Below are 22766 nucleotides of genomic sequence, written 5' to 3'. Positions count from 1 at the left end.
GGCCGCCGCTGGGGGGCGGAGGGGCGCGGCCGCGGCGAAGCGTTAACGTGGAAAGCGGTGCGCGGGTGTCGGGTTGTGGTCTGTGAGGAACTGCCGAGGCCTGCGGGGTTGGTGTCCGCCCGGGGTCCCCCAGGCTCGGCGGCCTCCCCTCCAGCTGCCCCTCAGGGGGAGCTGGGGCACAGAGGCGCCAGCTGTGGAGGGCAGCGGGTACGTGAGTTTCCTCATGGCTGTTGAGAGCGTCCCACTGGTGAGGTGGACTCTGAGGGAAGGTGTTCCCGGAGGACATCTGGGGTTACAAGGAGGGATAATCTTGCCTTGTGTTACGGCCACGAAATCACTCGGTTGGCCTGAGCTGTCCAAGTGCATGAAGCTCAGCTGCACAGCGAGGCTGGAAGTGTTTGCAGGCGACTGTTGCAAAGCAATTAATATTAGTGCCACATAAACCACTAGTGGTGGAGGGGAGTATGGCTGTAACTTGTTGTCCTTTCTGGTCTGGGCAGGTCTAGTCTTTTGCCTTTATTTGTCCTGCCGTGGCATCTTGCAGGTTTTTTCTTGCCAAGACCTGTTGTGCCTCCCCAGCTGTTTTACATAGGTTCTGAGCACCTGTTTTCTTATGTTTTGCAGAATCTGTTACCAAAAAGGATTTTAAGCAGCAGCTTGGTCGCCAGTGAAGTTAGACAGACTTGAATCACAGGAAAAGAGCAGAAACAATGTATATTTCTTGTAACACCCTGATCTTCCCATGTGTCTGAGGGACTCTTACTTCAGCTTGTATCGCTATTGTAAAAAGGTAGGCTTTTCTATCAATAAAAATTGAGTTGAAAGATAGCTTATACTTCTTAGGATGACGTTGCCTCAACTACTGTATTGGTATAAGAAGCTTCTGTATGCTTGTCTTTTTTGGGGGTTTCTGAATAGCTATTTAAATTATTTTCTTCACCTTGAATATAATACAAAGATAATATCGTTTAGATGCAAAGCACATACCTGAATCCACAAAGTTAATTAAGTTTGTACTGTGTTCAAAGTAAGACACAAAGTAAGACACAGCAGCTCAAAAGAGGGCTGACCAAAAGAAAAATGCCCAACTAATATCTAAACCATATAATTTTTTAATGACATATCTCTTTCTGACTGGATGTGAAAAGTCAGGATTTATAATATGGCAGTGCCAGTAAAGTGTTAGTTATAAAAGAAATGTGTCCCTGTGCTAGTAACGTGCTGCTGACATAAGACAGTATGTTGTAAGAAACAGGTGAAGGATGTGAGCTCTTGAGCTTGTTTTCTGTTTCCAAGTATCTGCATCTGTATCAGGAGCTCCTTGCAAGTGAAACATATCCTCTTGGTGCGCAGTTTTCTAGTGACAGCAACAGCTTTGCATGATGATACATTAAAATCAAGCATTTGGACAGTTCTGTTGTCAGGAAAAAAAAAGGAAAGAAGACTCTGTAGTCACGTGATTTCATCATCTTTCAACTGTTTTTAACAGTTACTTTTGATTTTTTTTTTTTTCTGGATTTATGCACCATTGAAACATCAATAACTGCTCTTCGTCTGTTGGAGACTGTTTATAGACAAAAAGTTTTGGAAGTGAATGGCCTTTGCCTTTTTATATGGAATTTTTAACAGGCAGAGAAAGAGTTTTAAGTATAAAGGTAGAGATACATCCAGGTCATAGACAAAGGAAAGGTCTACCAGTAAAAGTCTCGATCTGGATTTACATCACCTTCAAAATCATCACAAACACATCCTAAATGACCGAGATCATTGGACTCTGACCCCGATCTTAAAGTATATCAAGCAGCGATGGCAACAGTACTAAATCCTGGACATTTAACACTAATGCAATGTTAAAACTAGAATCAGTAGAGAGCCAAGCTTTTAAAAGAGCTATTGAGGTATGTTTAGGTGGTTATAGCTGGCCACCTCCTTGTTGCCTCAGGTTAGGAATCCTTTAGAGTTTGTTGTGGTATCACAGGAGGTTCCTGACTTCTCCTGGATATATATAATGAGTGGTATAGCTACATTTAAGGGTGTTGTGTAAATTTGGGCAGTGGCAGATGTTGCTTCTCTGGTGCTGAACTGGGCTTTGTGTTTGGTTATGCTGCAGAGTGGCATAAAGGACCTGGTTTTCTGACAGGAAAACACAGATAGATTGTGTGCTGTTACCATCAGCGAGCATGTACAGCTCAATGTTGCACTAGGGTTAGGAGGAAGTTTTTTTCAGGATTTTGATGGAAATGAAAGTTAGAACTGATGCTGTCACAGCCACCTTGTTATACAAAGCTCTGTGTTTGGCAAAAACAGCCCCTCTAGTGTTGAGAATAATTTGGGGTTGTAGTTGGTTCCATTGCTTGGGTGGAGAGCCTGGATTTTTACTTGGGACATAACAAGCTGCTGAGCTAAGTTTAGGTCTGCTGTGGTTAGTGGCTACCTTCTTACTAATAATTTTGGTCTGGCAGGGTTGCTTCTCTAGAGCTGGTCTTCAGGGCAGAGTTAGGATTAAGGATTTTGCAAGCGTTAGTCTGTGCGATCAGGTTTGTACTGGATTTAAAAGTAGTTGTCTGGCTAATATAAAGGTGGTTGTCATCTGCTGTCGTCTTCGTCTGCCTCGGTCTGTGCCCAGCAGAAACTCCTTGGGTGGGGTTTGGTTTGATCTTAGGTCACTGCAGGTTTGAAGGTGTCATTGGTTGGATACTGACTGGGAGCGTGCATTGTGTTTTGTTACTTGTTTTGTGTCTGCTATCTGTAATCTAGATGAGCAGATATGTAGGGCTGTCAGGTTGTTGAGTTTTGTTTAGGGCTTTGGCTACTACTGAGTTTTCTGCTTTATTCCATGTGAAATAGAGATTACTTGTTTCTTTTTACTAGTGCATATTTAGGGGCAGTGTTACGGGTAGGCTTCCTCCTGCAATGTCCCATTGACATGAGTGTCGGTTGTTAATGTTGATCCAGGCAGCGGGATGTGGATAGACATCTATCCAATGTGGATAGACATTTCTTAGGTGGTCGTGATTTGATGTTGCTTGGGGGAGAGTTATCTGAGATGGCTTAACATCAGACTTGTTGTTGAAGTTCAGCGTCATGTCAGGGTGAAGGTTGAGGTTTCAGACAGCAGACCCAAAAGAACAAATTTGTTGTTAGGTCATGGTTAGAGCCAGCACTCACAGAAGCCTTCCAGACTTGTTTTAGAGCTGGATTTAGGCTTGGAGTTGCCTACACATTACATTGTTTTTCTTATCCTCTTATCATAATTTCTCACTGTTCTGACCTTTTCCAGCATTTCCAAAGAGCAGTGAGGCAATAACAAATCATACAGAAAACACCCACACACATGGTTCTGGGGTTGTAATTTTTTTTTTTTTTTAGCTTAATTTTGGGAAAAAATGAGATTTGTTCACTTAGTGCTCTGTCCTTCAAACAGGACTTGTACCTATAGCCAATTTTGACTAAACATTGTAGAAATACTATGTTTTCTGGCTTTGTGTAAATATGCAGCTGCACCGAGAAGAGATATTTTTTAATTAATGGCACACTGAGGACAGAGCTCAGTCCTTTTGGGATGGTCATCAGTGGCACAATGTTTCTGTGTCTTTCAAAGTTGTATTTTACTCAGGCAGAGGCAATAAACTGCTATCAACATGAAACTTTTTCTGATAGCCACTGCTGTAAAAGGTGCTTGTGATTCTAGGCAGATCATGTCACCTCTCTGACTCCTGATTTTTCTTCCCCAACTATTTCTAGTCCGGTGCAGCCAGATGATAAACCTTTTACTAGCTGTTTATGCAGCATCTTGTCAAATGGAGTCCTAGTACCAAGCAGACCTCGCTAGTTCTACTGCAAAATTAACAACATCAACAACCTTGACAGCATAAATATCGTCAGTGGACACCTAATCATGTGATTAGGACAAAATGGGGCTCTGGGAATATTTGCGTCTCTGTCCTTTTTACGGAGTGAAAAATACCTGGGATGCGTATCTTTACTACTTACTGCACTTATGTCAGGTTGGATATCAATGCTAGTCTCATGTAGGGTCTTTTTTTTTTTTTTTTATGGAGATAACTTGCTGAGTGTTCTCGTAGTAGTGATGACAGCATAACAAATGATTGTCAAAGAGAAGGTGACATCATTTCACCTAATGACCTTAGATAAATTATTAAGTATAATTACTTAATCATGCTCTGATAAAAGCAAGTAGCTTCTAAACATTTAATAAATGCAATTTAAACTCATGCCTTCCCAGCACCAAATGTTTTGCACAGCAAGTAGATTTTAGCTTTTCAAAGGAAGAAAGCCTTTACCTACTGCTGAGTGTATTTTTTTTTTTTTTCTTTTATCTGGAGTTTAATCTCAGAGGTTATCGCTCTCGGTGTCTGAGCCCCACAGGAGCTGCCAGCCCTGTGTCTGCCTGCATGTCAGGGATAGCTGCATCGCTGCTTCCACCTTCTGGAGGAGACAGTGAATGAGGGATCCTGGTTTTTATGGATTTTTCTTGGGATTCTTTTACTTGATTTCTTTTTATTTTCTTTGGTTCTCTCCTGCTCTGGGTGAATCCAATGGACAATGTATTGTGAAGACTTTTTGTCCCTTTTCTCACAGTCCTTCCATTTCTTGTTAGTATTTTTTGATTTTTTTTCTCCCTTATGTTTCATTAAAAAAATATGATCTGAGAGTCGTGGTAAGCAGTTGAAAAGGCTGCTCACCCATTAAAGGAGGTTGCAAAAATGAGGATATATAGTGTGGTAGTATGTCGGGAAGTACACAAAGTGTCATAGGAGTATTACATTCTTACATGTACTAGTAGGTAATGCCACCCAGCACTGAAGAGTGAGGATTAGGTAGCAGCACAAAATACAATGCTGCACTGTGGTTTGGAAGAGAAGAAAAATACCCTATTTAGGGTGATCTTATTCTGCTAAGACACTAGGGTAAACATTGCTAATCCTGGGAAAAAATTGCTATAAGGGAATCCTGCGGATTCAGACCTTTTATTTTTTTTGAAGCCTGTACTTTAAAGGTGGCTACATAGTCAAAGTACTCTTAAAAACATGTTGTGGCATGGGAAATGTCAGCTTGAACTTATGGGTTGGTCAACTCTAGCAGTGAAAATGAGGATGATTTATTTTATGTTTTCTTGGCAGCCCCTGACTCTTCAGAGGCTGGGACATGCAAAAACCTATATTTTGCGTATGGGCAGATTAATGATATGTATCGGTGGGCCCAGAGCACTGACCTGCTTGTGTGCCAAGTAACCAGATACTGCAGGGATGCTGTGTCTGGCTGGTCATACTGCAGATGTACTAAGGAGCAGCTCTCTGCGTGGCCCCACTGTTTGCCCAGGGCTATACAAGTTGCTGCTGTGCCCAGGACCTACAAAATCCATAAGCATCAGTTGAATCATTGGTGTTTTTTGAAGCAGATAAGAGTTGCTTAGAAGATCCCCATCCAATTATTGTAATATTCCACAGCAATACTATACGCAAAGTGAAATTCAAGATATCAGATAACATAAACATATTTAAGTGTTACTGGTCTTCATCTGTGCTGAATCAAAAAACACAACCAATTCTTGCCTTTCTTTTTTCCCCTGTAAGTGCAATGAATGTCATCTGATCTTTGTTTCCAAATTTTTCAATATTTAAAAAAATCTCATTGCACTTGCAGGCTGATTTAGCAGTTTTGGTTTTCTCACACAGTATTCCCCTCCTTGCTCTTAAGAAATTAATAGTTTGGTTTACATTTTCCCTTCTCGGTGTCAAGTTGGCAGAGAACCTCCTGGTCATAAGGCTACAAAAAGTATTTCAGACAGGGACAGATAACAGTCTATGGGACTGGGACTGTTGCTACTGTTAATTCTTAGCACTTCTGCTTTCTTTCCCTTCCAATGTTAATAAGTAAGGAGACAAGGATGCACACAGGCAGGCACATGGGTAGTGTAAGTTACAGAGCTTGGTCTGCAGGGTGCTGGCTGAAGTTCTTTGCTGAAAGAGTGTTTCCATGTGGGTTAGTGCCCGAGGAGGTGATTCTACCCTCTCCCTCTAGATGACAGCAGAACACCAGCCTTGCTGTAAGGGTTTGCTTCCTGAATGTATTTCAAAAGGATATGATTACTTGTTGTCCTGCTTGATAACTTTTTTAAGAGGTCGGAATTACTTTTGTAATATATTGCCCTGCTTCAGAACAAACTCTGCATACTTTGGACAGCTGATAAAAAGAAAAAGCTCCAGGAGTTTAAACACATTCTTTTATGAATATCTGTTTCTGCAAACATGAAACATGTTCGCACCTGTGATAAATATCTCTGTATTTCACAGGTAAAGTGCGAATCTGATGCTTCTTGACGAGCAAGATCCTGAACCCCCAGAGGCATCCTCGTTTCTAACACCACATGAATGCGTTTTTCTGGAGACCACTGTGGAAGACTATGTCTGTGCCAGAGCAGGGCTTGCCAAATGAGTGTGGTGGCTTGGTTTTTGCATCCTTCCACAAAGAGAGCTGATGTGAGCTCCCTGCCTTGGGCTACATCGTCTCCCAGCTGGCACATTAAATGCCTCTCACGCCTCTGGCCAGGGGCAACTCTCAAAAGCAGTCTCCCTTCTGTCACCGAGGCGGATCAGGCCTGCTGCTCTGGGCTGTGCCACCCACCTGCTTCTGCCACCCAGGACAGGGCTCTTGCTGACTCCTTCTCTAATTGGCACTTGTTGCACCAAAGACATGGTAGTTCCTCTGTGTTCCCTTGCAGCCAGCAAGGCCTTTGCCTGTGTGGGTTCTGGCCCTTACAGAAAGCTGCTTTTTCTCTGTATGGAGGCCACTTTCCCAGAGTTTCTGCTTTCTGCGAGACTCTATGAGACTCAGCGACTAATTTTCAAAGGCTGACTTAGAGACGGAGCATCATGCACTTCTGCCATGACACCCAGAGGATGCACCCACATCCACCGCTATTTTGGACGACTTTCACTTCAACTTGGTCATGAATGGAGAAGGTTCTTAGGAATGCAGATAACAATTTCTTCTTAGGAAGAAAAGCCAGGAAAAAAATTACACAAGCTCTTCAAAAAACATATTTAAATTCTCTCTGCGCTTCCCCCAAGTAATCTTCCTCTTACAGAGAAACAGGACAAGTTGCACGGTGAAAGAGTAAGTGGATTACTGGTTATATTTTTTTAATAGGTTGGCTTTTGTTAGCTTTTAAAATTGTCTCAGAGATGTGTGGCTATCCCAGTCATGCCGCCAAAGGTCTATGTCTTTGGAATTTGAGGTACAAACAGGATTCACTGTTGGGTGCAAACAGGAAGAGGGGGAGGAACAACCAGGAGGAGCAAAGCTGGGCAGCTTCTAACAGGGCTTTACGCGTGGGTGGGAGAGTTTCTGTTTAGCTCCCTGGTTGCTCCCCTCGCTGCCCCAGTCCCAAGCAGCACCGTGAGAGCCGGCTCCGCTGCTTGTGTCGATCCACAGTAATGAAAATACAGGAAACATCCAAACTGGTTATTAGTTGTGTTTACAAGAATGGCAGCTCTGGGTTTTGAGGTTGGGGAATGGAGCTGACAATTTTTTTCCTGCAGTTACATCGGGATTATGTAGAAGCCAGCAAATGGCCTTCAAGATAACTTTACCCTGTTGGTTAAAATACTGCTTTCATTTTAGGGTTTCCTTTTGAAATTGGTAGGTGCAGCTACAATAAAAAATCTGGAATGGATAATGTGGTGATTCAGTTTTTCTGGAAGTATACATCGGTTTTAAGAACCAGCAATAAGCAGTGCTTTCAAAGAAAGGTTTTATACCTTAATACTTTGAAAATATTGTGACTTACTCCAAAAGTTGCACTTTTGGTTAATTGCCATTTTACCTGTTCTTGGGCTGCAGCAGCTATTGAAAAGACACTTGAGTTCTGAGTAGGAATACAGAGGGTACTTCTTAATCCAAGCTGGAATTTTTGAGGTACCGCAAAATAAAGCCATTAGCTTTCTTAACGTGAAAATTATTTCAGAGTATGTAATATAATACGTCGAAGGAAGAGTGGTTGTAGCTTAGCACAAATAACAGGAAAAAGCAAAATAAGAGAAGCACCGATTCAAACAGAGAAAAAAGATAAAGTAGAGAGTAGAGCTGCTCATTACTAAAACAAACTCTGGTGAAACTATAAGGTGGTAGTTGGGGGGAAAAAAAAGAAGAACTTCTGCCCCCAAAGCACTGATACTTACCATAGTTGGCAATAAATAAAAATCCTATGTTTTGAATCCTGCTGGTAAATCATTTACATCCCACTTGTGAAAGGGTAGAGAGGCTCTAACCCCTGACTGGGGGCTCTGTGCTTCAGGGTGGTTCATCAGCCCAGATGAAAGTGGCCTGTTGAAGGTTACTTTAAGTTGGAGCAAGTGGGAGATGTGGTAGTGGGACTTAGATATATTTTTTGTTTGGGTCCTGGGAAGGGCACTTGTAAAGAATGGGAGGCTCAGGTATCTTGCCGTGGCTTAAAGAGAGTGAAGGCTTGTGAAAAGTCAGGAAAGGCTGGAGTCAGAACTGGTTGGAGAAATCAGTTGTGATAAACCAGCAGCTCACAGTGGGGAAAGGGTCAAGAGACTGAGGTTGGTACGAGGTTGCGCTTCTGGGTAGTGTCAGGTTGGGGCGTCCCCTGGTCACTGACCCTCAGGGAAGTCAAATCTTGTTACTGGCAGGTCGTCTTCTGCTGAGATTTGTGGCTTTCTAGTTAGGTGTTGCAGTGATTCTGAGTTGCAATGTTGTAAAGGGTAGTTAGACATATCCTCTCAGTATCTCATTTTAAATGATGTCCTGTTGCTTTGATCTAACTCGTAGTTAAACTGGAACAATCTTTATTTTCAGTTGCAATATCTCTTTTGTTCTCCTCCTCTAGAGCTAATTTTCAAGGCTGTATAAACTGCTATTCACAAATCTCTTATTTTGTTCCACTTAGTTTCTGTTTCTGGTAATGCCAAAGACCTCAGTCAAGGTCTCTTAGAGCTATGTTTGTACAAACACAAGGGGAGTATATGATCCCTGCCCCAGTTTGGAATAATACGAGTCAAAGACTGAATGCTCCTGCTCACTTCAAATGAAGTTAAAAGTATCATCTGGGCCCACTGACTAGACCTTCCAGAAAATGCAGGAAGAAACACCAGGATGTGAAAATAACAGGGATTTTCGAAGTGATAGGTGATGCCATCTGAGCTTTTTCATTTGCAGTTCGCCTCTATTGTGAGTTTTGAGTCACGAGGCTCAGCCAAGCTCCGGACAGGCACGACAGGAATTTGCAATGAGCGTCTGTCCCATGATGGTGTCATTCCCAGCACTGCTATAGGGGAGAGAACAAGCTTGCATGAAAGGGCTGCAAGCCCGTAGTGATGAGGATGGCACAGGCCACCTTATGCACATACAAAATGACATTGGATAACACACATTTAATGTAATAAAAACATTACTTTACTATATGCTGAAAGTTTGTTCCAAAATAACAAAATGTTTGAGTTAATTTCTCAGGCTAAACACTGTAGATGGTAAAGACAACACAAAAGTCTAGATCTTTTACAAAGGACCAGAACTCAACTCTGAAGCTTTTATTTCCATTAATACTGGAAGCATTAAAAAACCCAAATGAACAGAATAGAAACTTTTTTATACCGTACACCTTTCATTGTCTGAGATCTGGGGGATTTTACATATTGTAGCTATACAGCAGTATACAGCAGCAGAAACACACAACTACTGGAACATAAACCTATGGGTCTCTGAATAGGAAGTATTTAATCGGGACAAAAGCCTCCTTTTACAAAAAGGTCTCTTTGAATTTTTATGGCAAGCTCTCTCAAAGTTGCTGAAGATCTGGGATTCTCAGCATCTCTTATTATTTTTGCAGCAGAAATTAGCACCCCAAAGTACATTTGAAAAATACTGCATAACTGTCTGCTGCTAGCGGATGGTATCTCAGTTTTTCAAAGTCTCAGCAACATATGCATTAAATTGTTTCATTACTTGGCTCTTTGCCTCTCTATGAGGTAAATCATGAGCCTGCTAAATCTGTAGATGGGACTGATCTTAAAAATCTGCTTAAAATCAATTGTGAAGCAAATGCTGATGTACTCCCCCCCTCACTCCTGTACAGTTACTTGCTGTACTGCAAATTCCTCACTGCCTGTAAATTGGTATTGTGACAGTACTCGTGAGGCTCAGTTGTGGAAAACATCTTTTGAAATCAGAACAAAACAATTATCCCTGCCCTAAGGATCCTGCAGTGTCTTGCTCTCCTTTATTATAATAAATCTTCATGTTTCTTTTTGCTGATCTGGACTTGGGCTGAGCAGTTGCAGTCACCGGAGTTTTTTAATGGAGTTAATGTGCACAGCACCTTGCCACTGAGCCCAAGGAGATGCTTCTCACACTCCTTCCAGTAATACTCTCTTTTTGGATATTACCTTTATACGGATATTAGAAGAAGTTGAAAACCCAACTTCACTTATGTGAATAAAAGCCGTGTCTATCTTGCTTAGCTAGATGCATCTTGGATCTTGGCTCTCAGTGGACTGTATCCATGAGAGACACTGGAGGCAGACAGCTAGGTGATTATAAAAACAACTTTTCAAGGTTAGTGTCCAGGTTTGCTGCTGCTTAGCACATGAAAGTCCAAAGACTTTCTTCTGTTTGGCTATCTTCATTATTATTTTGTCGTCTTTTGTGTTTTTCTCTCCCTTAGTAACATGAGGGCTATGAAGTCTGATGTTTCATAGTTTTGCTGAAGGACTTTTTGAGGGTCTCAAGAAAACATACCAAGGTGATAGAGACAATGGGCTTTGCATGTGTAGAACAATCACCTAGAGCTAATTAGTGGTTTGTAGTTTTAATGGATAATCAAATGCTGGGTTCTTGTAAGAGACTAAGTGTGTACCGTATTGCTCACTCTGAGGCTTTTTACATGCCTTACACAGACATACAGACAAAACAATTGTGGAAATAAGAAAGAGTCCGCTTGCTGCAGAGAGAGCAGCAAAGACAGACTTATAGCTGGGTTTTGTTTTAAATCTGGTGCACGAGTTACCTGGAATTCCCTGGCTTGCTGGCTGGCTTGACCCTGCTTTGTTCGAAGCAGTCACGCAAATGTGGTAAGTGGTGTATGGTAGTAGATTATACAGAGTGTACTGCCTTGCTGTGGAATAAATATTGTCCAGGACAAACTGTCTGTCCTCATTGCCTTGGGCATGAAGCGTCAGCTCATAGGTGTGAACAACTGAATTTGGGGCACACCAGCGTATCTGTGCAGAGCTGTCTGTAACTTCAGACACCTCTCTGAGCCTCGGTGGATCTGGAACTTCATCTTCCCTCGACATGCCAGGACATAAGCATCGGGATGCACTCTGAAGTTCACTGCACGGCTTTTGAAGGTGTCTGCAAGGGTTGTAGTCACAGGAGGTGTATGCCAGTTGTACTGGGGTTTCCGTCGACTGTTCGTCGTAATCATAGTCATCTACATAGTGTATCAGTGATCTGGTGGATGCAGGCTGTGACCGAGCATTTGTCCTTGTGGAGTTCAGCTGTGGTAGGCTCGTTTGTGGTGTACCTTCTTCAGCACGAGTGGCAAAGGAATGAATATAGTAATGGTCAGTGGCATTGGGGTTTCCTGTTGCTCCAGTAGAATAATCATTAGTGGGCTGGTTGAATGGGCCTTCCTGGGGAAATGCTGCATTGGTTGTTCTGAGCTCTCTCTTCAGCTGATCTGTTCCAGTTTGACTTGTGGAGCCATAATCTGAGGACTGACTATAGAGCTCTTTGAGAAAACCCGGGGAGGTGGTTACAGACACGAAGGGAGGGGGATTGCTCGTGGATTCGGAAACTGCCTCCTCCTCGTGGGAGGAACTGTTGGCTTTTGCGAGCATTGGCTCAGTTGTGTTGGCTGCTGTTGTGCTCATTACATTCCTCTGAATTAGGGAGCTGGTATAAGTGTCTTTGGTTAGCGGAGCAGAGTCTGTTGTTGTTACTACAGCAGTGGCATCGTAACTGGTAAGGCTGAAAGCATTGTGCTCGGGAGAGGGTGTGTTTGAATCGGGCAGCATAACATTTCTCTCAGACTGGCATTTATCGTAGAGCTCTAGCAGTGAAAAAGATGTTGAAGGTCTGTCCCAATCTTCCTGGGATGTGTTGCAAAAAGTCTCCCAAGCCCTGCAGAGGGGACAAGTTAGAATAGATAAGAGCCACAGAAATGTTACAGGCTCCTGTAAGGCTGCTTGGTTTGGAATTGGCAACCTACTATCCAAAACCAGTCTTTACATTAAAGACAAGAAACCTAAACCAAAGCTAGGTTGTCTTAATGATAGTCCTGTGCTTGGCAGATAGCTTTATACAGCACTGAGAACTTAGCTGACTGGCTTTTTTTTTCTGTAAGGTGCAGGAATATCTTTTGCCTGAGAAGAAGCATCCTTTGGTACAAGGACTGTGAACCTTAGCAAGAGTGTCAGGTTTCAAGGCAACTTATCATAAAGGGTCAGACTTTAATGCCAGACTAGGAGGGGAACACATGCAGCGAGATGTAACAGGGTCCCCAAGATCCTTAAGCCAGCTGGTTTAGGCAGCTGGAGCTGTGCTGACACGGGATGTGCTTTTAAATGACTAAGCTTGAGTTCCTTCTTTACTCAGACATTGCATGTTTTTGTAAAGAATGCAAATGCTAAGCCCATCCTGATGAGAAACAATCTAATTTTAACAATCTACTTCCCTGCTCTTTCCACTACGGATGACTAATCTACTTGGTGGCCTTTCAAAAGGAAGAGAGATCATACATAAGCAAAGTACTTCTTTTAACTACAGCTTATTGTAATTAGTCGGTAAAACTGTAGGAGAGCATGGAAACAACAGGTGACAAACGGGGCTATTTGCAAGGGGTTTTGTTGATCTAGGCTTGGCAATGCAAGGGCAAAGAGGAAATAATTTGCTAAAGTTCTTTCAAAGTCTTCCAGTTTCTCTTCCCAGTGCTGCCCCATCAAGGCCTCCAAGCCAGCTCGTTTTTCATCTCCAATTAATAGAGAAATATGAACCGAAATAGAGAAAATAAGGTATTATCACCTTACAGTAGAATCCACAGCTAATAACACTTTGTATGGTTCTGCATGTGCCCATCACATTTGTCTACATTCAAGAATAATTCAGCCATGCTTTGTCCCTGAAGGGGACTTAATTTTACATTTTTACCTTTTGTGGAAGGGAAGAGCACACAAGGAATTTCAATAACTTGGATGACAATGAATGTTTGGTCCCCAAATAACTTAGACATTTAAGTTGTGTCTGAAGAGCATTACTTTATCTCCTTGAATTCACTTACTTTTGCAGCACAACTTTCTTGGGCTCAGAGAGCAGCCAGGAGAGCTGGCAGTCACATAAGAGAGGATTTCCGTACAAGTTGATGATGATGCTATCCGATGAATTGATGTTCCAAGGATTAAAGGAACTCAGGTTACAGCTACAAGATGATAAATGCAATAATTAGCAAATGCTGAGCTACCTTCCAAGTGCTGGAATGTGCTTAGTATCCCAGCACATGTAAGACACAAAGCAATATTCCCAGTTTCCCTGGAAGTAGCCAGTTATCAACACCACCATTCTGCGCTTTCAAGTCCAGGCTAATACCTGCCCATCTCTCTAATTTGCACAGTGTAGCTGCTGTGTGTTAAGGCCTAACAAAAGCATCGTAAGGGGTTTACACCTTTAGAGATGGCACCTGGAAGGGAAAGGACCTAGCATTTGGCAAGGGTCTTCTGTGAATGATGATCTCCTCTCTGCCATCGTGCATTCAGCTACACTTTTCTTTTATAGTAGACCATTTCTCTAGCTTCTTTCTCAGTCTGCTTGTAATGGCTTGACTTTCTCTATGCCAGTCAGCCTCTTCATGTTAATTGTCTTTCTCATGACACCTACTCTCACCTACCAAAGTCAAATGACTAATACAGGAAGACCTTGCTTGCCTTTATTTTTAAGCTGTCCTAGCTGCAGAAAGCATGACAGTGTGACCTCCCTGCAGTCTGAGTGCTCAGAAGATGCTCTCTTTTGTCTATGACTTTAACTGCTACTTCTTTGGTTTTTAAGTTCTGGTCATGATTTTCAGCACTTTGAACTGGTATTCCTGCAGGTGTTGCAAAGTGCTGTGTAAATTCAGTGTGGAAATCTAGTGGGGGATGCAATCCATTGGGGTTTTTTGCTTAAATGCATTTATTTTCCTGAAACTGGTTCCTAGAGCACAATCAGTGCTCTAGTGTTTGTTTTCTGATATGCTTATAATCTGGGCCTATTTTATAGAAATCTTTTAAGGTGCTCTACAAATATTTTCCTTTATGCTGACTGTTCTGTGTGCAGTTTACCCACTCTTATTTTGATAAATCACTTTCAGGCTTTTGTTTCCCTTAGTATTTCAGCAAGTGTGTGACATACCAAGTAAATCACACTGAGGTGTTACCTCTAGAGTAAGGACCAAACCATTGCTTTTACTAATGCTGAACAAGGAACTATATTAATCTCTCACACTAAAGGTGGGAGGGACAGGATTTTTTACTGCTACCAAGGTGCAGATTTTAGGAAACTGTCAGTATTCATCCTTTGTAGAGCAAGGAATCCTCAGTGACCCTCTTCTCTGGTGAGACATTGCCATTGTAGATGTTGGAAACATGGTCTGTATCACAAGTGGGCTTCAGTGGATCTATGCTAATCTTAACAGTGCTAGATTAATTAATCCATTGGACTGGCAATTAAGGTGGAAGAGTGGGAGCGTGACGGATGCAATCTCAAGCAACCAGTAACTGTGCTATGAGCCTTATGCCACCTCTTTGGGCTGTATCAGCTCTTCTGCTGTATCAGGTCTACATCACAGGCTTTACACGGCATATCTGAGCATAAGACAGCGTGTTTCTGCATGGCACACAAGCCCATAGCTCCTTCCTAAATATTTTATAATAAGCAAACTCTGCACAAAAATCAGCTCCTGGGCACCATAGTGCTGTGAGGCAAAGGCAAAGTTATGTGAGGAAGAAAACAACTCACTTCTCAAACGAGAGATGGCTCAGATGAGGAGCACTGTCAAACATCTCTGTCCTCACGAAACCCAGTGAGTGGGAGTCTTGACAGTTCAGCTCTCGGAGACCAGGCATGGACTTGAAGAAGTCAGTATTGAGGCTTCTTAATCGTGGCATCTTTGTCAGGTGAAGTGATCTGAGGTTGGGCAAGTCTCTGGTCCACTCTGGTTGAACTGAAGCAGAAAAAATATTTATAACTGTTGCCTAAATAGAGCATTCCTGTGGATTTCTGTCTAGAAAAAAAGTTTTGAATTTGTAGAGGTATTTTATATTTCTCTGGTCTTCTGCAGTTTTTCTCTTTGGGAAAGAAATAGAACAAAAATCAATACACCAGTGTATAAACACCCATGCAATCACATTTTTGTAGTATTACCTGCAGGTCATACTGTCATAGGGCAGGGGAAAAGAAGGGAAGATAGAAGGGCCATAAAGCTGATAAGAGATATGGAATAGCTTTCCTATTAGGCGAGATTAAATGTACAAGGATTTCTCTGCTTAGAGGAGTGGTGGGTGGGGGGAGATTAGAGAGGTCTACAAAGTCCTGACTGGTGTGAGAAAGGCAAATAACTTCTTATTTCTCCTGGCAGAGGAAAAAGAGCCGAGAGGCATAAAATTGAAAGAATAGGTCTTACACAAAAGTGCCTTTCCATCCCACGGCTGAATTCTGTAACTCACTACCACAAGAGGGGTTAGGCAAACTCATTGAGAAAATCTGGTGGTATATCTGTTAAATGTGAGTTGAGGTGAAACCCCTAGCTTGAGGAGTCACTAAAGTCCTGGCTCTGCCGCAGGCTGCAAGCAGGCAAGGTGTCTTAACATCTGTCTGCCTCAGCACCTCACTTATAAACTGAGGCTGGCAGGGGAGGCAGACAAAAGAAAAAAAAAAAAATCATGCTTTAAATTGCTCAGGGCAGGGATTATCTCCCTGTGCGGAAGTATTTGGCCAGTTGCGGTTGATACAAAAAGCCTCTCTCTGTGCTACTTCAATACAGTGGTATAAAGCGGAGTGTAACTGTGGCGATAGACAAAGAAAGGTTTCAGCAGTTTGTCTGGAAAGAGAAATTAATTTCCTCCTGCGTGTCCCAAAGCTAACCTCGGGTCTGACAGTGGAATTAGGATAGAGCTGGGGGACTACAGTGGGACAAGTTGTCCTGTTTGGTGGCATCCGTTCTCTGCCCTTCCTTCAGGAGGCTGGTCTGTGTGAGGGCTTCCTCCCAGCAGTTGCATCACAGCTGGAAAGTGCATTGCACGCTTGGACCAGCTGTTTGCAGCTTTCAGCGTGGGGTGTTCCCCCTCCACCCTGGGCTCGGCCAGGATGGGAGCCATCGTCCCAGCAAGGCTTCTGCTCCCCCTGGCCTGACCAACCCCTGTTTACAGTGGGAAATCCAGAAACTTACTTTTCTCAAGAAAGGTGCTGCTCAGATCAAGCATGTTGATGGTGTTTCCAGGCCTGTTGATGGCTTCACTGGGAGATGTACTGATGGCAAAAGCAGATTCCCTAATTCCTCTGCTGTCATCCTTCCCGAGCAGTGTTGCAGAGAGATTTAGGAACTGTAGCTGAGGGTAACAGGAAAAAGCCAGGGGCTGGATTTCAATCAGTGGATTTCCAGCCAGGGACAACCACCTCAAGTTAGGCAGGGCAGAGCTGTGGCATGATGGCACAGATGACAGCTTATTAAAGCTTAAGTCCAGGGAGAGGAGACTGCTGAGGGCTTCAGATCCCCATCTAACTGTCTGGAGATGGTTCTGCCTCAGTAAGAGGACGTGCAGCCGTGGGAGGTTTGCTATCTCCGTACCATTCACCTCTTCTAAGAGGTTGTTGCTGAGATCCAAGGTCTCCAGGGCCTCCGGAAGGCAGACAGGGAAAGCTGTCAGGCTGCTGTTGGTCAGCTGCAGGGTGATCCAGGTCCTGTTCTTCCAATCCTCACAGGACATGCTGGTGAGATTAACATTCTCCCAAGAGTCTTCCTGAGCCAGCTGGAAAAAGGTGGTGACATCCTTGGATGCTGCAGGCTCTGCTCTGCTTACCGGACCCGATGCTGTGTTCCCCACCAGCAGAGAGAGGATGAGCAAGCATGGAAACATCCTTCCTCTAAGTGGCTTGCAATTAACTTGCAAGATCTGTTTGGCTTTTGTTTCAGAAAAGGAAAAGAAAATATAATCATTAAGAGCTAAATTAAATCCCTCCAGGCAGCTACAAGCTATTTAAAAGTAAAACATTTCTAAGTCCTTTCCTGTTGCATCCAGTCAGCGGAAATGATAAGTAATGTCTCTTCTGTTACTAAGCCTAAGTAAACATAAACCTTTGGGGACAGAAGCATCATTCTAAGCATACCTACAGTTCTTCACGCAGAAAGCAACCAAGTGGTATCATGTGTCTGGTTCCCATGCTAGTACCATCGGTACCAGGCTGGCACCCAGAACAGCAGCAGCATAGGAGGTGGGCTCCCCGGTCTCTCTGCTCGGCTGCCTCTGTGTGGTACAGGGGTACGAAGGAGTGCCAGTGCTACTCCGGTATGAAAATACCAGTTGGTGCTATAGTGGACAGGCTGCAGGAGAGGGATATTGCCATGTTATGGGACTTGACTTTTATACCTGATTGTCTATTGCTCTCTACAGGGCTGTCCTGCTGCATAATGTCCAGTTTGGCCAGCCCACTGGGGAAAGATATCTAATGGGATGATACCCAAGCAATAAGGCTAGGGTCAGGTGTGACTGTGGCAAAGGGTTTTTTTTTTATATGAGGTTGTCTGTACAAAGCAAATGTATGGATCCAACGGCAGGGGAGAATTGTCAAACATTAAAGGTCATAGGAGCCCTAACTGGGCTGAGTTGCAATGGGGTGGGCAGTTAAAAGTGCTTTTTCTATGTTAGGAAAGGCTTACCTTCCCTTAGCAGAAGCTGAAACAGCAAAAGCCCAGGGCTTGCATGGGCTTTGCCAGGGCAGTTCTACCCCATTTCTGAGTGACAGCCTGGGTGGGGACCCCAAAGGTACTGAGTCCCTGCTGTAGGTGCATGCCTTGGTATGCACTCCAGCTGCTGGGGAAAGGATGTGCTGAAAATGCAGCTCCTGAACCACATTTCAGTCAAAGGGGTCAGAAACAGAGAGTGTGCTTCTGGATCAGGGCCCCAAAGGCCTGGGTACCAGGAAGCATGTTATTCAGAGTTAGTTCCCTCTGTGCTCCCTCCTTGTTCCACCCCAGCTTTGTCTTTTTCATAAAAAAAAAAAAGAGAAAACAAGTCCTAAATGACTTGTCCAAGGCTGCGCAGGTAATCTGTGTCAGAGGAGGGAATTAACCACAGCCCCAAACTAGTGCTTTTCTGACTGAGCTGTCTTTTGTGCTGCCAGGCATCATAATGATAATTCCTCACCCATACATATATTACAGTGCAGAGGGGTGACTGAAGCCCCAGGTAGCATGAAAGATCTCAGACTTATTCCAAACCTTAATAGCTACTTGCTGTTCTCTGAATAGTGCCAGGTCTCACCGAGACCGTCAGCTGTTGCTGCCATCCCAGGTTTTAAGTAGGGACCAGCAAAATAGTATAATTTGGTTGCCTGTGTCCTTTTGTCGTTTGGAGCCAGGGAAGAGCTGAGCAGCCTCAGGGCTTCCTGGTCTCCGGAGTTGCTGGATTCGCAGCACATGGCAGGGAGAGGATGGGAGGAATGGGACTGCTGGATCCTGATCTTAGACGGAATCTTAGTCCCTGGCTCTAAACCGTGTCCGCTTGCACATACCTGTCCAGAAGTCCCGATGCCTCGTGCCTCCGCTCTGCGTGGCTCCAATTGCCTGGCCTTGATTTTATACACTTCGGTGACTCAGCCGAGAGCGTGAAATGCCTCTTTTCTGCTCCCAGCTCTCCCTGCTCACGGCTCTGCCCACAAACGCAGGCGAGGTTTGTTCCAGGCTCGCTCCCCCGCATCCAGCTTTCCCCTGCCTGGAGAGGGGGTGGCTGCAGGCAGCTTTCCCTGCTCCCTGGGCCCTAGCAGGAGGTGGGCGGGAGGGCTCTTATTTCCCAACACTCAAAGCAGGGCTGCTCCTTCTGTCTTTGTCTAAGCAGAGGGGGGTAAAGGGAAAAGATCAGTGTCTGTAGTCCCAACTCACGTCTGCCACTGACAGCAGGGAAGGGAGAGGAGTTATTGTGTTTCTCTGCTGACAGGTCATGATGATGTAAAGCTAAGGCTCCTTCTGCTGACATGGGCTTTGGTTGCTCTCTAGGTGCCAATAAAAGGCTTCAAGTGTTTTTTATTTCTAAGACTCTTGCACTTGAGGGTAAGTCCTGGAAACGTTCATGCAGGACAAATGACTTTTCTAAGGGGGCCCTTGGGAAACGTCAAAAGCAAAGCTCTCACCTGCCACTCCTGCGAAGAGGAATTCTCTCGGTCGATGGAGAGGGCCTGCGGCATCTCACGCTGTGTGTGATAGACTTGGGAGGCAGCTCCCAGTCCCGGTGTGCGTGGGTTGTGTTCTCTTCTGCATCTGCTATACTCTGTGACTTGGGAGAATTCCCATTCAACTCCTCTCATCCTGACAATGTAAAACATCTCCCACCAAGGGACCTGCCCTGAGCTGTATTTCTCAGCATTCCCACAATTCAAATAATAATTAGGCTGGTCAAGAGCTGAGAGTAAAGCCAGGAACTGGAAAGGGATGAATTGATAGAGATGGTTCTAAAGTAAAAGCAAAAGGATGGTTGTTCAGTTGTTACTATGAGACAATGATTAAAATTTCCAGGGAGAACTGTAGTTAGTGTTTTTCATTTGTCAGGACAACAAAACAGATCCATGTGATGAAGGCAACACAGACCTGTATGCTTTGGTGCTAAAGTGCAGATAAATGTCTTGCTTTCCCAAAAACATTGAATTTGCATGTACGTAGACTTATCTATTGACCATGTCATTTATTATCTCCAGGGGGAGAGAGCCTTGAAAAACACCAGAACATCCACAGAAAAAGATACCGTCTTTTAGTAGGACTCTCTGGAGCCATTGCGGTTCCCTTGTAGGCTGGGCGAGATGTACATATTGTTCCCGTGTGGAATGGCTCTAAGGCAAGACAAATAGTTTCCTAAAGGAGGGACTAATCCCACAGATTAACCTCAGTGGAGCAGCTTGCAGGCCTGCGCTTAGGGCAGCATGCAGGCCCCGCACGTGCGCACCAACAGGTACCTTCAGAGATCTGCACTCTCCTGGGTTCAAAGGGCAAACTGGAGCAGGTTAGAAAAATCTGAAGAATTTGGTATAATAGGAGGAAAGTCCAGCTCCAGCCAGGCCAGTGGAAAACCTGCCTTCCCTTTGGCTTTGCAGACCTGCTGGCTGCAAAGCTTCCCTTTAAGAAGCTGGAGAGGAGGGAGGTGGCCTCGCTTTGCCTTGGGCTATTAAGTACCTGGCTTGTATTTGCTGCCCTGAGCACAGTATTTACAGACACTGAATTTTTCATTGGTTACTGTATTGTTTTTAATCTCTTAAACTACTCCACGAAACCTGGTGAGCCAAATGCTACCTTACTTTTAATGTGTTCAGCCTTACTGACTTTATTTGGGAGACTGAGACAAGCAGCCTTGTGAGACTGGAAAAGTGGCCCAGCAAGTGGGCCACTCATTTCAGTGAAGGTAGAAGGGAGGTGGAGTCTTTGCCCAGAGGCGCTTGATTTCCGAGTGATATGGAGAACCTCTTGCAAGAAGCAGAGCACCCTTGGAAAATGAGCCGTTATTTTTATTTTCCCTCTTTGTTTCTGCTTTTTGGATGCCCAGTTTTTGAGGCAGGCAATGCATTTTCCCAGCTCTTTGCCTAGCTGCAAACTCTAACCATCTTGAATATTACTGCTATGGTAATATGTGTCAAACAGCTGCCCAGGTATTGGTAAAGGTTTTCCAGGGCAGACAGCAGCCCGCTCTCATCAGTTTCTTTGAAATCATCTGGTCGCAGAAGGCAGATATTTCCCCTTTGTGAGTCACTTTGGCCGGTTGTCATGTCAATGTGTTTCTTCAGGTTATTCTTCTCCTTTTTTCTAGTTTTCTAAGAGGTTCAGTGGCGACCTGGGGCAACGTTTAGAAAAAGGCAGGCGTTTTTGTCAGCCTTTTCACATGGATGATGCACAAAGAGCTGAACCAGGCGCCCCCTCCCCGGGGCTGATTCAGTGCTTCACAAAACCCCTCTGCCTGCATGAATGCTAGGGATGAGCCCTGCATTCTTTAGTGACACCAAGATAAGCAGAACCACGGGGAAAGCAGGAGAAGGCGAGGATGGTACCAGGCTGTAAAGTTTGAGAGATGAATGTTTCTCGCTGGCCATGATCCAAGTGATGGTTATAGAATGAAACTATCCTGAAAAAATCTGGAGAATGGCTTTTAAGGCCAATGAAAGAAAAGAAGAATTTTGCAGGTCAGTTCACAGAGCAAGCGCAAGCAAGACGTTTTCCTACAGAGAACAGGAAGAGAATGCAAGAACAGGACTATGTAGCCCAAGGTTTCATAAAACTGCGGTGTGTGTATGTTGTCCGCTGCAGTAATGTATGCTGAAGGCAGCGGTGAAATCCCCTACAGAATGTTGGGGGATTTTTTTGTAAGAGCAGACAGCAGCCATCTGACATTGGTAGTGTTTTACCCCGACCTGACTTTGGTTTAATTAAGCATCATGCACAGAATAGGGTTGCAGCTGAGCCAAGGTATTGGTTTTCTAAAGGTTTTTGTTTTCATCTAAACAACATTCCTGTCCAGGATTTTGTCTTTGCATTGCGAAATTGCAGGGCAGGCGCCCTTGTCCTGCTTTCACTCTCTCTCTAAAACACATCTCACACATCTGGAACTGTGCAATTAATAACTTGGTTACAACAGACCACTGAGACTGTGGTCTTTAACCCTGTGTATAAATCAGGTGGTATAAAGAAGTGAAAGCCAAGTCTAACGGGGTTATTGCATGAGTAAGGGAGGGTGTGGTACCCCATGGGCATGAAGGGGAACGTCTGGAGTCTGGCTAGGACACGCTCGGTGACGGTGACGTGCGGTGGGATGAAAGATGACTCAATGCTGTGGCTGGCCCTGAGCTGGGCTAGTGCAGGTGCAAGGTGGAGCAGGCTGGTACAGGCCTCCTCTCAAGAGCTGCCCACCGTATCCAGCCTGGAATTACGGAGGTGCAGGAGTGCCCTGGGTTGTGCCTTCGTGCTCTGACCTCTGCAGGGGCTGCTTGTAGGAAGTGGAGCTACAGTCACATGCAGCACTGAAAGCAGCTGGATAAAATCAGATTCCTTTCCTAAGTGTTCCTTGCCTATCATGGAAAAGCCTTGCAAGGTGAGTGGAGGAAGAAGCTGGCTAATGAGCTAAATAAACATTGAGAGAGGACAGCAGCAAGAGATTATTCCCTTAAAGCTAAAATGACAAAGGATGGGGCTTACAGCCAGCCAGGATGAGCTGGCAGAGCTCCTCCTTGCAGAGCAGCAGGAGTCTTTACTTGAAAGGCAGTGACACATGGAGTGAGATTGAGGGAGGGGCAGGAAAGAAAACGGAAACATTTGGTAGTTTCTCTGAAATCCCATCCCAGGCAACTTGGACTGTAAGTAGGCGTGTTTGCCTAGCAGTAAAATGAGCCGCACACTCTGCTGATGAGAACTATGTGCAAAGTTCCTAAATCGCTGCATTCATGTGTTCAGATCATTTAGACAACTGGTGGTGACTACAGGGCTTCCTTGGAAGAGTCTCTGC

General features: G+C 44.3%; 1 protein-coding gene across 1 annotated transcript; it reads right to left on the bottom strand.

Annotated features, from left to right (window-relative positions):
- Positions 1 to 10832: 10832 nt before the first annotated feature.
- Positions 10833 to 17150, bottom strand: LOC104619923 (leucine-rich repeat neuronal protein 4-like). The gene is made up of 4 exons (XM_010285974.1): positions 16463 to 17150; positions 15034 to 15238; positions 13325 to 13462; positions 10833 to 12168 (listed from the first exon to the last, which is right to left on the bottom strand). Exons 1-4 carry the CDS (start codon positions 17148 to 17150, stop codon positions 10833 to 10835), a joined length of 2367 nt encoding a protein of 788 aa, XP_010284276.1.
- Between the last annotated feature and the right edge of the window lie 5616 nt (positions 17151 to 22766).

Source organism: Phaethon lepturus, unplaced genomic scaffold (assembly GCF_000687285.1).
Source record: "Phaethon lepturus isolate BGI_N335 unplaced genomic scaffold, ASM68728v1 scaffold21904, whole genome shotgun sequence".
In the NCBI taxonomy this organism is placed as follows: domain Eukaryota; kingdom Metazoa; phylum Chordata; class Aves; order Phaethontiformes; family Phaethontidae; genus Phaethon; species Phaethon lepturus.
This window is presented reverse-complemented; position numbering and strand designations above follow the sequence as displayed.